General features: G+C 38.8%; 1 protein-coding gene across 2 annotated transcripts; it reads left to right on the plus strand.

Moving 5' to 3' along the window:
- Positions 1–22: 22 nt before the first annotated feature.
- Positions 23–12,383, plus strand: ZNF891 (zinc finger protein 891). Of its 2 annotated transcripts, XM_027567189.1 has the most exons (3): positions 23–177; positions 516–580; positions 9,084–12,383. In XM_027567189.1, the coding sequence occupies exon 3, from the start codon at positions 9,197–9,199 to the stop codon at positions 10,832–10,834; it is 1,638 nt and encodes a 545-aa protein (XP_027422990.1). In that variant the 5' UTR covers positions 23–177; positions 516–580; positions 9,084–9,196; the 3' UTR covers positions 10,835–12,383. The 2 variants fall into 2 exon arrangements, with proteins under 2 accessions (XP_027422990.1, XP_027422991.1); XM_027567190.1 differs by lacking the exon at positions 516–580.
- The last annotated feature ends 1,880 nt before the right edge of the window (positions 12,384–14,263 follow it).

Here is a 14,263-nt window from a genome sequence, read left to right on the forward strand (position 1 = left end):
CGGGGGCTCCTGGTAAATGTAGTCCTGGCCCTGGCTCCGCGGCCAGGCGAGCGCGCGCCTCTGCCCTGCTGTTCTCGGTTGAGAGCATCGGTTCGGCTACCTGCACCTCGTGCTCGCTGCTTCCTTTTCACCGCGGCCTGGTGGTTCCGACCCGAGGGCCGTGAACCCTGAGGACAGGTGAGCGCGTAGGCTCACGGACGTCAAGGAGATGCGGTAGGGAGAGGGGACAAGGGGCTGGCGGGTTCTCCAGGCTGTCGGCCGTGGGTAGGGGGCGGCGTTCTTGCGGCCCGGGTTTCCTGGGACGGACTCAGGCTCGGGGTGGGTGTTTTGGGGTGAGCAGCGCCAGGCGCTGGGGAAGAGTCTGACTTTCTTCCGTGAGTGAGAGGAGCAGAGGTGTCCAGCTTGTACTTCTTACTTTATTCTGGTGCTTTTTTTCAGTCTGTCTTAACACCTGTCAGTTGGAAAAAAAAAAAAAAAAGCATAACCTAAAAGTTGAGAATTATGTTTTTTTTTAGGGGGTGTATTGTTGAGCAATTAAGCCAGGGAGCAGCCTCTCAGCTTTGAGGAACCTTCCCAAGAGGTAAGGGGGGAGCCAGGATATACAGGAGATTTGCGACAAAAGCCAGGTAGTTAGAACATAAAACAAAATTACGTTAAAGAAAACCAAACATCAAGTTAATGATTTTAGCACATTTCTATGTATGGGGAGATGTAAGAGTCTGGGCTTATTGAAAGCATTCCTCTGATAAGGATTTTCACTCTCCAGGGACAGTATCCTATGTTTCTCCATCCTGAATCCCTTCAGGGTGCTGATCTGCAGTGGCCAGATCACCTGAAGGCTGCAGCATTCTTTGCTGATATGGCAAATGACATTCTTGTAACACAGTGCCTCCTCTTGGTCATAACATTTCATGAAAATTTTTTTTTTTTTTTTTACTATGTCGTGGCATGTGGAATCTTAGTTTCTACACCAGACATAGAACCTGTGCCCCCTAAAGTGGAAATGCAGAGTCTTCATCACTGGATCATTGGGGAAGTCTGCATGACCAATTTAGTCCACTGTGCTGGGAAGGCTCTCATTCCTAAATCAGGAAAAGATTCTGTTGATAGGCCATTTGATGTGCTGAGGATTTTTGTTTGGTCCTTGGTGGCTCAGATGGTAAAGAATCTGCCTGCAATGCAGGAGACCCAGGTTCAATTCCTGTGTCGGGAAGATCCCCTGGAGAAGGGAATGGCAACACACTCCAATATTCTTGCCTGGAGACTTCCATGGACAGAGGAGCCTAGCAGGCTACAGTCCATGGGGTTGCAAAGAGTGGGACAGGACCGAGCGACTAACACTTTCACTTTTTCACTTTATGTTTTTTTTTTGATTAGACACTGTTGATCGTCTGAAATTCTCTGGATTGCTTGTATTACTCGTTTATTATGATCCAGTAGACGTTTTCCCTTGTTGCTTCTAACCATATTTAGAGTTGTACTATTACATTAATTATGTGTAGAGTTATATATATGATTAACAGTTTTGAGATATTAATTTTGTTGGAGGCCTAGTAACACAATGTGTAATGCAAGAGACAACAGTCTTGTAAAACAGAATATAATGCAACTGGTAACATTAATACCATAGCAGACAGAGACACAAGGCATAAATAATTTGAAAATGAGAGAGAGCAAATTAAAACAATGATTAGTATAACTAGTTGTAATCTTGACATAATAGGCCAAGTCATCTGGAGTCAGTCAGCTGGAGAAGCCAAATTATGGAAGGATCAGGTAGAGAGAAAAAGATAAATGTTTTATCTTTGTTTACAAAAGTATTCTTAGAATGACATGGTCAAAGGTCTAATTACAAGGCAGTTGCCAAGAAACTTGCATATTTCTGTGACATAAAGCATTTCAATAACTAGAATTATGACTGGTAACATTATACCAGGACATACCATATTTTTAGAAATGCCAAATAAGTTTTGGAATATCTGTATTAATGACATTTACCGATACAATATAACCTAAGATTTATCTCCAGTCACCCGACAATGCTTCTCAAGTAATTCAACATACCAAGTAAGCCTAGTTTAATATTCTTCTGTCAGATGTCTCAGGGCTCCTTTGAAGCATCTCAGAGTTGGCTAAAGGTCAAAAGAACTCTTTTTAGTTAGAATTTGACATATACAAAATTACTTTTTCGGGGCTCCTTTTCTACGAACTTTCCAAAACTTTCTGTATCCACATTAGGTTGTCCCGTATTTTTTTTTATCAAGAAATAACCAACTACAGGACAAAATCACCCTTATTTACCCAACAAATTCACTTCTATTCTTCATACCTTCGTTTACCGAAAACATAACTTCTAATCCCCTTGCACATTAAAATGCTTTCCTTAATATTTATTGATTATATTTCAGTTTTAACCCTTCAAACCTTAATCTCTAGGGAAAGCGGGCGTGCAGCATGCAGTTGTGAACTGTTTGTCATTGCAGCATTTCCTGGTTGGCAAACTTGGAATTTTCCATAACCCCTAGTAGCATGTATTTTCTGATTTCTTTCTTCAGTGTCTTACAAGACATGTGTCTAAAAATCCCAAACATCTTTAGTTTCTGTCTCATAAGGAGACAAAAGGAGGTAAATTTAGACCTGTTTAAGCAATTAATGTTCACGTGTTTTATCTTACCTGAAATGACCTGGCTATTTAATGAATTCCCATCATTTAACTTAACTTAGAAAAATTCAAGTTACTAAAAATCAGGAGAAACTATTTTAGATATATAATTATTCCTAAAGAGTTCACTTGAAAACTCTTACCTCATTTACTTTTATAAGTTATGAAAATACCATCCTACCAAGTTAATTTTTTGCTGACAAATCTGCAACAGAAATAACATGAACATATTGACCTTCAATAAACCTAGGTACAATAAAAATAAGACCTGTCTATATTGAATAAACCAGCAAGCTTATAAGCTAGCTTTAATACTGAATGTTAATTAATATTGAGTATTTCCTCTAGATCATGTGAGCCTGGAATTCATTCTGACCAGTTTTTTTTTATATTTTGAAATATTTAATTTGTAAGTGCTTACTTATAAGCCAGTTAAATAGAACTCTTTATAAGTTTAATTTTGATAATATTTTCTGAAGATAGAGACATCTATATGTATAATGTGTACACACACATATAAACAGACAGTCTAGAGATCTCATAGCATCACTTTAAAAACTTAGTTCTGAATCAGGTATTACAATATAAATTTAGTTTATAATTAACAGTGGGAATAAATTAAATTTACTTGCTTAGATGATTAAGGCTTTATTATTTGTGGAAAAATTTTTTAAGACTTCTATTTGTCCTTAATAAACCTTTAAGTGGGCTATGAATCAGATTTGGGGTGAGATGATTTCCAAATAAACTGAAAATTAAGAGTTCTGTATACTATTCATAGAACTTTAGGGTTCACTGTCTTCAAAAGCTTGAGTAAGGCATTCAATAAAGGCCCTCTGAGTGCACAGATTAGACCCAGAACAAAATCTGTTATTAACTTTGTTAGCAATGGCACCCCACTCCAGTACTCTTGCCTGGAAAATCCCATGGACGGAGGGCCTGGTGGGCTGTAGTCCGTGGTGTCGCTAAGAGTCGGACACGACTGAGTGACTTCACTTTCACTTTTCACTTTCATGCATTGGAGAAGGAAATGGCAGCCCACTCCAGTGTTCTTGCCTGGAGAATCCTAGGGACGCGGGAGCCTCGTGGGCTGCTGTCTATGGGGTCGCACAGAGTCAGACATGACTGAAGTGACTTAGCAGCAGCAGCAGCAGCCCCTGAATATTGGTCCCAGTTTTTACTTTATATTGTATGACTCTATTGGTTTCCTTTAGTAAGTTTAATTAAGATTTCTTGAGGGGCATATCTACATGCTGTCTTATAATAAAAGTACCAAGCAGGGGACATAGTACCAATTGGTCCCCAACAGTAAAGGAAGCCTATCAACAAGTCTTGGTCTTACAAGGAGTCATGGAAGCTTTGCCTTCTTTTATCCCCTGACCTTTTATCTATTTTATGTCAAATGCTCTGGGGTCCCTAGTAAAGGGTTGAACCAAGGGACTCAGGCCTTTTTTTGTCAATCTTTTAACTTGGTTAATTGGCCTGTTGCCCCAAGTAATTGTTGGTCAGCTATCTCAGTGTAATTTTTTCCAGCCCTTTATGTGTGTGTGTGTGTGTGTGTGTGTGTGTGTGTGTTTGGTTTGGTCTCGGTGGCCTTGGGCTGCAACAGCTTCAGTTCCTGGACAGAGATTGAGGTTGAGTTGTGGCACTGAGAGCACCGAATGCTAGGGACTAGACCAGTGGTCAGTGGCAAGGCCCTGGCGTTTCAGCTTTGCAGAAAATAAATGCCACAAAGATGGAAAGTAGTGAAACAAGTAAAGTGTTTATTAGGAGGAAAAAGAATCCATTACTTGTGTATAGACACACGGGTAGACTCAGAGAGTTGCACCCTTGGGGCAGTTTAAATCACTTACATGGGGCATTTCTTCTGATTTTCCTTTGGTCAGTCCTTTTTGATTTGCCTGATTTGGAGTACATATTTGGTATGTCTCAGGATCCTCCCATGCATCTCTTAGCCAAGATGGGTGTTACAGCAGAGGCCTATGGGTAGTTAGCATCATTTACTATGGGATGGCGCCCCCTCGTTTTTGTCCCCTAAGGAACTTCTCTGTGTTTGTGTAGTTGGGGAATCCTCCTGACTTTAAGACTGAAAAATAAGTGGTCACTTATCTTTTGTCTGGCCAAGGCCCAGCCTCCTCAGTTGTCCTGCTGTTTTCATCTTGGAGTATGGATCCACAGAGAATGAAACTCCAATTGTTTGCCCTGAGGGCCATCTATCTCCTGCTTCAGGGTAAATAAGGTGGACTTGTTTGGGGCCCTTTAATGTTGGGGACCAATGGGTGTCCCTTTGGCCCATCCAACCTGAGATAGTATTGCATCAAAACTTTTTGTTTTAATTCCCTTAATGTCTTTTTTATTTATCCCATTTCTTAATAACCATTGAGAGATTTATCTTTGTGGGGATGAGTTACTTTAAAATTTCCCCTTGTTAGGAAAAAGTTTGTAGACTTTCCTTCAGTTTTTTAAAATTTCCTGTTGACTTACCTAATTAACATTAATTTGTTTTTATTAGCATCTGTAAGATCCATTGAGGGGAAGCAGAGGCCACAAATAAGACTTCGCAAACTGGTGTTTTTTTTTTTTGTTTTAAATTAAAAGAGTTCTTAGGTTAATTATTTTATGTGTGTGTGTGCGTATAAATAATTTTATAATTTTTCCATCATTTAATGTGGTTTATTTCCCCCCATAAGTACCAAGAAAACAACTGTTTATAATGAGAGCTCTCTAAAAATTTACCAGTTTAGAAGTTTCTTCCATTTGATGGCTCCATCATCTGGCCATTAATGAAATATATGATAGTAGTGACCCAAACTAATAAGATGCAAGAGGCTTCCCTACAAGACAGTGTAAAGGATGCCACCTAAGCAAGACCCAGAAGGTTTACTCCCAAAAAGAGTTTAAGAAAGTGAAGGTCTTCATTGTACAGACTGACACAATGAAGGTTAAGATGGCAAAAAGCCCCAAACAGTTGGTACAGTCAGACAGATATTTGTCATCAAATGAACATGATATGTGTGCCTTTTGGATGGCAGAGACCAAGTTCTCAAGTCACACACACATATACCACATAAGAACAGGTAGAACATTTAGTCTCAAAGACACAGGAAAGAGAAATGCAGGTTCACCATAGAAGGGCTTTTATCTTTAAGGTCAGAATTCTGAAAAGATGTTTTATCAAGCTAACTTTCTCTAACTTGACTGTGTATGCAGAAAAAGGGCCCCATCATAGTCATTTTCAGGGTGAGATTTCCTTTAATCCCCAATTAGGTAGGTTCTTGCAAGTATGAGCTCTGTATGTACATAAATCTAGCTAGGGTGTTAGTTGGAGGTTGGCTTTCTGATTCCCCTAGCTTACCTGAGAGAATCTATTTCCCATTTTAAAATTGAATTTGTTGAGGATAAAATTTGCCAGTGAAATTATGTGGTGGACCAGTGTGCTGCTTATGAGCTTAATTCCTCTAGGTTTTTACCCTAGAGTCTTCTCTGCTCCTCTAATGTGTTTCAGTTATCCCTCTGGTAGTAGAAGACCATCATGGTGCTTTGATCACATAGTGTCTAGTTCTTATTTCTGTCCCCAGGAGAGTAAGTTTTTAAAGTTAACTTGAATGGATTTCCCTATAGGGATAGCTGGACACTATGAAGATTTGCCTTTAGCATTCCTGCAAGTTTCTCAGTTGCCTGAGAAAGCCATTGCTGGCCCTGAGATGTCCCTTCTTCAGAGCTGAAAGCTATTGTAATGTTTTCACTTTTATTCTGACAAATTCTTGCTAAGGTAGCCTTTTGAGGAAAAACATCAGGTCAACCTCCTACCTAACCACTCAGCCCAGATTACTCAGTGTCTTTCTTAGTTTTTAAAGTGTCTTTCAATTGAACAAATCCTGCTGTCTTTCATCCTGGGTCCCCCAGGATCTTCCAACTGTGTATGTGAAGTAGGGTGGTGGCAGTGGTAACTTTTTTATAGTGTCTGTCAACCAAGCGCCCCTAGTATCTTTCACCTGGTGAGCCAAGTACCTGTTGTACACCCTCAAATAAAATGCGGTATCATCAGCAAGTAGTTGGGAGAACCAGGAGAAGCAAGAGAGATTCACCATATTCATTTGAACTCTTTGAAGAGGCAGATGGGCACAGGAGGCCTGTACTAAGACTCTGGCTCATTGTAGAGTTCATGTGAAGGAGAGAAGTCAACTCTGGGTCCCTTAGTTGGTTGCCAGAACTGTTAACTGAAAAAAAATACACAACCTGAAAGTTGAGAATTATATTTTATTCTGTGAATTTTCTTAATAGCTTTGAGAGATTGCTCCAAAGAGAAGGGAGGAGCCAGGATATATAGGAGTTTTTATAAGAAAGAACTGGTAGTCGGAACATCAAAAAAATACTGTTAATTAAAGAAAACTAGATATCTCAGGTTAATGAATTTAGCACTTTTTGTGTATGGGAAGATGCAAGAGTCCGAGTTTATTGTAATTATTCCTTTGCTATGCGCCTTATCTATCTAGGGTCAGTATCCTGTGTTTCTCCATGCTGAATCCCCTCAGGATACATAGTCTAGGGTGGCTGTAGTGGCTGGATGGCTTGAAAGCCACAACATCCTTTGTTGTGACATCCTTTGTCCGCACACCTTAATCTGTTACTGAGCTGTATCACAGTAATGAGATATCGTTTCTCTGTGGCAAACTTTAAATTAAAGAATGTAAGATTGTATGAACGTTATTTCAACCATGAGTCAAAGAAACAAGGTGGGAGTGGAGTTAAACATTTATGAGGTAACAGAAAATTTTTAAGACTGCCTGGTGTATTTGACATTAAGGAATTATTACTAGTTTTATAGGTGTGATAATAATATCTTGGTTAGGAGTTTTTAATTTCAGAGATAAATTCTGAAATATTTATGAGTAATACATCATTCCCAGACAGATCTGCTTCAAAACAAGAGTGATGGATACAAGAGTGTTCATTATAACCTGACATTATAATAACAATAATAGTTTTTCTGCTTTTCAGCCATTCCTGCATTCCTGGTTAAACCCTGCTTGAATGTGACATTGTATTATTACTTTAATACACTGCCATATTCAATTAACTAATATTTTACTTAGAACTTTTTCAATGTTCATAATTAAGATTGCACTTTAATCTTTTTTTGTACTATCCTTGCAAGATTTTACTAGTCTCATGAGTAATTCGAGAAGCACAGATTTTTTTCTTCTATTTGGTAAAATGATTTTTCCCTTGAAAGTTTTGGGCTCAAAATCTTTTGGGATAGATACTGGACTTCTGTTTCAATTTTAAATGGTAGTGATTAATTTCAGTTTGTAGTTGTTAATTGAGTCAGTTCTGGGCATGTATGATGGGGAGTGTTCTGGATACTCAGGATACCTGCAAGGAACAAATCAGATGTATATTTCTATATGATTTACATTAAAATGACAGTCTTATGTACACTTCTGGATTAGGTACATAAAATCTACCTGTTGAAGATCTTTGTCTAAATAAAAATGTGAGTTCTCTAATTTTGTCCATTAAACTTGAACTCTATTAGAGTATAATACTGAGATAGAAGTCTTATATTTGAAAGTTATCAACTAACCTTAAAAAAGTGAGATTTGTAAAAATATTAGCGTAATATATTATTGCATGATTTGTTGTGATCCTTAAAGTTTCCAAGCATTCCTCATTTCTATTCACACAATGTGTCAGTTGTTTCAATATTTATATTATAAAAATTATTCAGGAAGTATTGTACCATCTGAAATTTAAAGGCCTCAGTCTCAAAACTTAGAACATAGTTCATGCCTCTTTGTTAATCCCATTCAAGTTTTAGATAGAATGAATTATCATAAGGAAATATGGACTTTGGGGACAGAGATTAAATTGAAGGTAATCAAATGAACATTTGTTTCAAAGTCACGTTTACCTTTAACAACTCCAATAAAATTCTAAGTAGGGTAGCAGCCAAATCATTAGTCCTATTAATTACATGTGAGGTTGTTTAGGTAAATACCTAGTTACATATACAATAAATAAATTTACCTAAAACAGTTGTGATTAGCAGGAAAATTATTTTTTATTTTAAAAAGTGAACTGAAAAAGTAGTAAGGTATGCATGAAATTCAAGAAAATGTGCCTTTTTTAAACTGATTCTCTTTGACTTCAATTTTTAAAAATCTTGTTTTTCTACCCAGAGCTCAGTAGTAGTCTACAGGAGAAGCCAGTATAAATAACCAAGGCAGTAGTTCTAGAAGGGGGCCAAAGATGACTATGTTGCATATCAATACAAATCCCAATAAATGTTTTAAATTGATGAGACCTTGCTGGAAGGTACAGGGGAGGGTCTACAATTGTTTGTTTTTTTTACCTTGCCTCCCATGGAACCCTGTTTTTACCTTTCTTCTTTTACCCGAACCTGCCTCTTTGGCTACAGGGAGGACACCCAGTGAAATGCATTCCTGACCTGATTGGACCAGAGAAACAAAAAAAAGTATCCAGATCTCTCAGCCCTGTTGTACAGGTGGATGTCACATTCAAACGCTCAAGATGGCGGCCACTGACCTATCCTCAATATGGGCTCTGCCTGCACAGGACTCTGCCTGTTTCTATATGAGAAATACTAAGGGGGAAAGGATAGTGCCAGGATTCCCAGCAACTTGGTTACAGGGACCAATGTCTTTTAAAGATGTGGCTGTGGAGTTCACCCAGGAGGAGTGGATGATGCTGGACTCTGCTCAGAGAAGTATGTACAGAGATGTGATGTTGGAAAACTATATAAATCTCACCTTAGTGGAATATCAATTATGCAAGCCTGTGATCTCCCTGTCGGGTCAAGAAGACATAAGAACTGTGAAAAGCAGAATTCGCCAAGGCACCTGTCCAGACTGGGAGATTCAATTCAAAACCAAAGAGTCAACTTATAATCAGAATATTTTGGGTGAAAAATCATCTGGTGGCATGAAAATAATAAGATTCACAATGGATGATTGGTCTTCTACATTAAAAGAAGACTGGGAATGTGGTAGAATCAGAAAACAACATAAGATCCCAGAGGGAATTTTGAGGCAAGTGACATTTACTCAAAAGAAGACAACATCTCAGGAGAGATTGTTTGACTATCATGAATTAGAGGAAAACTCTAAACTTAGATCAACACTTGTTTTTTCAAGGAGAGTTTCTACCAGTAAACATTGCCATAAATGTTACTTAAATATTGAGTGTTTGAAGCATAATCCAATCCTAAACAATTTTGAAAATATCTCTGTAAGTGAGAGGCTCTGTGAAAGTCATGAATTTGACAGAACTCTGTGGCATCTTGAAAGAACTCAAATAGCACAGAGAGTGTACACATATTGCAAATGTGATACACACTTCAAACATAATAATATGCTTCCTATATGCAACAATTTTCTCATGGTGGAGAATTCCTATGAATGTAATAAAAACAAAATCTTTTGTCATCATTCATCCCTTGAGCAACAGGAGCAAACTCCTACTGACGAGAAACATGAATGTAATCAGTGTGGAAAAACTTTCAAAAGGATTTCTAATCTTATTTTGCACAAGGGAAGTCACATGAGTGAGAAACAATATGAATGTAAAGAATGTGGGAAAGTCTTCAATGATTCCTCAACCCTAAGGAGACATGTAAGAACTCACACTGGTGAGAAACCTTATGAATGTAATCAGTGTGGAAAAGCTTTCAGTCAAAAAACATCTCTTAAGGTTCATGTGAGAACTCACACTGGAGAGAAACCTTATGAGTGTAATCATTGTGGAAAATCCTTTGGCACAAGTTCTTACCTTATAGTGCACAAGAGAATACACAGTGGGGAGAAACGCTATGAATGTGATGACTGTGGAAAAGCCTTCAACACAAGCTCTCACCTTAAAGTTCACAAGAAAATACACACTGGAGAGAATCTTTATGAATGCACTGGCTGTGGGAAGGTTTTTAGTGGTCTCTCATCTCTTAAAATGCATGTGAGAACTCATACAGGGGAGAAACCCTATGAATGTAAGGAATGTAGGAAAACCTTCAGTGTTTCTTCTTCTCTTAGAAGACATGTGAGAACTCACACTGGAGAGAAACCCTATGAATGTATTCAATGTGGAAAAACCTTCAGTCAGAGTTCTTCACTTATTATACATAAGAGAATTCACACTGGAAGAGAAACCCTGTAACAGTTAAGAATGTGAGGCTGCCTTTTTCATTGTCTTAAGGTGGATTTCATGGCCATTGTTTCAGTGTTTGTTCTCTAAAATAAGCATTTGAGGCTATCAATAGTCCTATAAACACACCTTTAGCTATATAACACATTTTGGTCTATGATAATTTGTTTTGTTTTAAATCTAAGTGTTGTCTAATATCCACTATGACATTAAGTCTTTTTTGATCCATGAGTGTTTAAAATCATGTATTTTTAATATGTTTGCAGTTACCTTATTGATTTTTTAAGTTAATTGTATTAAGTTCAAAGTATCTGAACTATATGATACTACTTTACTAGCATTTTCTTGAGAGTTGCTTTCTGGCCTGGTGTGACAGATACTGCTAGTAGCCAAATGAATATTCACTTCATCCCTCCCTACTGGCAATCCTATTTTAGCTTATATCAACACGTCTAATTATAGAACTCTTTTCAGCAGCTTTGCTGCCATGCGGAGCCATTCCCCTCATTCCTGATGAATCAAATATAGACAGTATTACTGGGGACAGATCTATCTAGTGTTTTCTCTTTGCCTTTTGCACTTTGTCATTCTATCTTCCCTTTGGATATTGCACTCATAAAGCTGAATGAGTCATCTTGTGACCAGGAGGATGACAAGCATGGCCTAAATAAGGATGATGTCAGAGAGATCCTGGTTTCACAAAGATATCTTCAAATGGTTGTACCAGCACTACACTGCCTATATTTGGGCATATTTTTATATGAGAAAAATAAGCTTATTGGAATAGAGTCAATACAGTAATCTTACTGTCTTTTTTTTTTTTTTTTAAAGACAAAGGTCACAAGGTTTGTAGTTAAATATTTTATGCTGACTGTACAAATTTGGATAATACCATAGAAAAGGGAGGAATGGAAATGATATGTTGATAGAACTTTTGGGCTTAGTGTAGAGTGGATGGAGCTGAGGTCATTGAAAGCAGGTGTCAGAGAAGCAGGAAGGAAATCCCAACATTTCAGCATGAGAAAACCAGTGAGTCTTCAAGTAAAGGGGAAGTTACTGATTTTAAATGCTGAGTGAACCCTTGAGATTTGCTACTTGGTGTTACAGATACTGACCAGAGTAGCTCTAATTTATTAAGAAACAAAATACAGAAAGAGGAACTTATGATGGAAGTAAAAAGCAGTAGTTACAATTTGTCTTACTCATGTTATATGAGACATTAGATGAGCAGGCTTATATGTTGATCTGGACCTGAGGAGATGTCTAGGATGGAGATACAATTTTAGCAACATCAGGAGATAGACTGGGTAATGGGTTTTGTGGAGGTTACTAAAATTGCACAGGGAAAATGGATAGTGTGAAAAGAGAATGTCTACCACTGACCAAGGAGACCTATATCTAAAGTAAGTAAAACTAGAATTTTACTAAACCAGAACAAATTAGTGTTTGAAGAAGGAAGGTAAAATCAGTTGTTTAAATGCTACTATGAGGTTAAACTAAGATCATGGCATCTGGTCCCATCACTTCATGGGAAATAGATGGGGAAACAGTGGAAACAATGTCAGGCTTTATTTTTGGGGGCTCCAAAATCACTGCAGATGGTGATTGCAGCCATGAAATTAAAGGACGCTTACTCCTTGGAAGGAAAGTTATGACCAACCTAGATAGTATATTGAAAAGCAGAGACATTACTTTGCCAACAAATGTCTGTCTAGTCAAGGCTATGGTTTTTCCAGTGGTCATGTATGAATGTGAGAGTTGGACTGTGAAGAAAGCTGAGCACCAAAGAATTGATGCTTTTGAACTGTGGTGTTGGAGAAGACTCTTGAGAGTCCCTTGGACTGCAAGGAGATCCAACCAGTCCATCCTAAAGGAGATTAGTCCTGGGTGTTCATTGGAAGGACTGATGCTGAAGCTGAAACTCCAATACTTTGGCCACCTTGAAGAGTTGACTCATTGGAAAAGACCCTGATGCTGGGAGGGATTGAGGGCAGGAGGAAAAGGGGATGACAGAGGATGAGATGGTTGGATGGCATCACCGACTCGATGGACATGAGTTTGAGTGAACTCCAGGAGTTGGTGATGGACAGGGAGGCCTGGCGTGCTGCGATTCATGGGGTCGCAAAGAGTCGGACACAACTGAGCGACTGAATTGAACTGAACTAGGTGTAAATACTGAATGGTATATTGAGGATGGGTGGTAGATTGGGATGAGTTTAATGATAAAGGATGAGGAAGTAAAGAATAAACATGGACAAATTTGGATAGTAGGAGAAACATAGGGAAGTTGCTGAAAAGGGATTTGGTCAAGGTGTTATAGCCAAACATTCCAAAAAGAAAACTCAGTCAGAAGGACAGTGTGGATAGTGGAGTGCAGTTTATGTATTTATTTATTTTTTTTAACTTCATTAATTTTGGCTGCCCCAGCTCTTAGTTGCAGCACTCAGGATCTTATAATTGCGGCATGTGGGATCTTTAGTTACAGCATGTGAACTCTTCGTTGTGGAATGTGGAATCTAGTTCCCTGACCAGGGATTGAACCCAGACCCCCTGCATTGGGAGCTTGGGGGCTTAGCCACAGGACCACCAGGGAAGTCCCCTGAAGTGCAGTTTATTACACCAGTGGGTCCGAGACAGAGTTTCCTCCTTAGCCAAGGACCCCAACTGATTTTTGTGACAACCTTTTATACCCAAAGTGTACATGTCCAAGCCCACATCCTCAGATTCTCCAAAGTCCACTCTGGACAATGTTAGTAAGAGATACAGTCAGGTTACAGCCATGAATTTACATTCTAAAGCTATCTGGACATACAATTTGGTCTACATCAATAAGTATTATTAAGATTACGTGGTGGATGTTGCATTCCTTCTGGCTCCAGGAGGTCTAGCTACAGGGTCTGCTTGGCCTGGTTTTTATCCAGTCAGGGCAACCTGCTCTTTTGCTTTTTCATTCCCCCTTCTTGATGCTCTCAACTTCTAGTATGAGCATCACTCGTAGGGATGTATTGTACATTAGCTCTTTTGGCATATATTTGGGTGAATGCAGCCAATCTCAGCGACACCAACCAGACAATATACTGGAGAATACAAGGTCCACATAACAAAATTAACAGAGCAACTACAACAAGATTAACATAGCCTTCCACCAATTGCCCTTTATCCATGGCCAAACAGAAGTCCAAAAAGGAGGGTTATCATTAAACATAGATTTTACCTGTTTTTTCATGTTATCTAGAGCAGCTGATACATTGCCAGATAAATCAGGAATATACACACAACATTCAATTTTAATTATAGCACAGGTCCCTCCTTGGGTGGCTGTAAGTATGTCTGCTGCTAAGTCGCTTCAGTCGTGTCCGACTCTGTGCGACCCCATAGACGTCAGCCCACCAGGCTCCCCCGTCCCTGGGATTCTTCAGGCAAGATCACTGGAGTGGGTTG

Source organism: Bos indicus x Bos taurus, chromosome 17 (genome assembly GCF_003369695.1).
Source record: "Bos indicus x Bos taurus breed Angus x Brahman F1 hybrid chromosome 17, Bos_hybrid_MaternalHap_v2.0, whole genome shotgun sequence".
In the NCBI taxonomy this organism is placed as follows: Eukaryota; Metazoa; Chordata; class Mammalia; order Artiodactyla; family Bovidae; genus Bos; species Bos indicus x Bos taurus.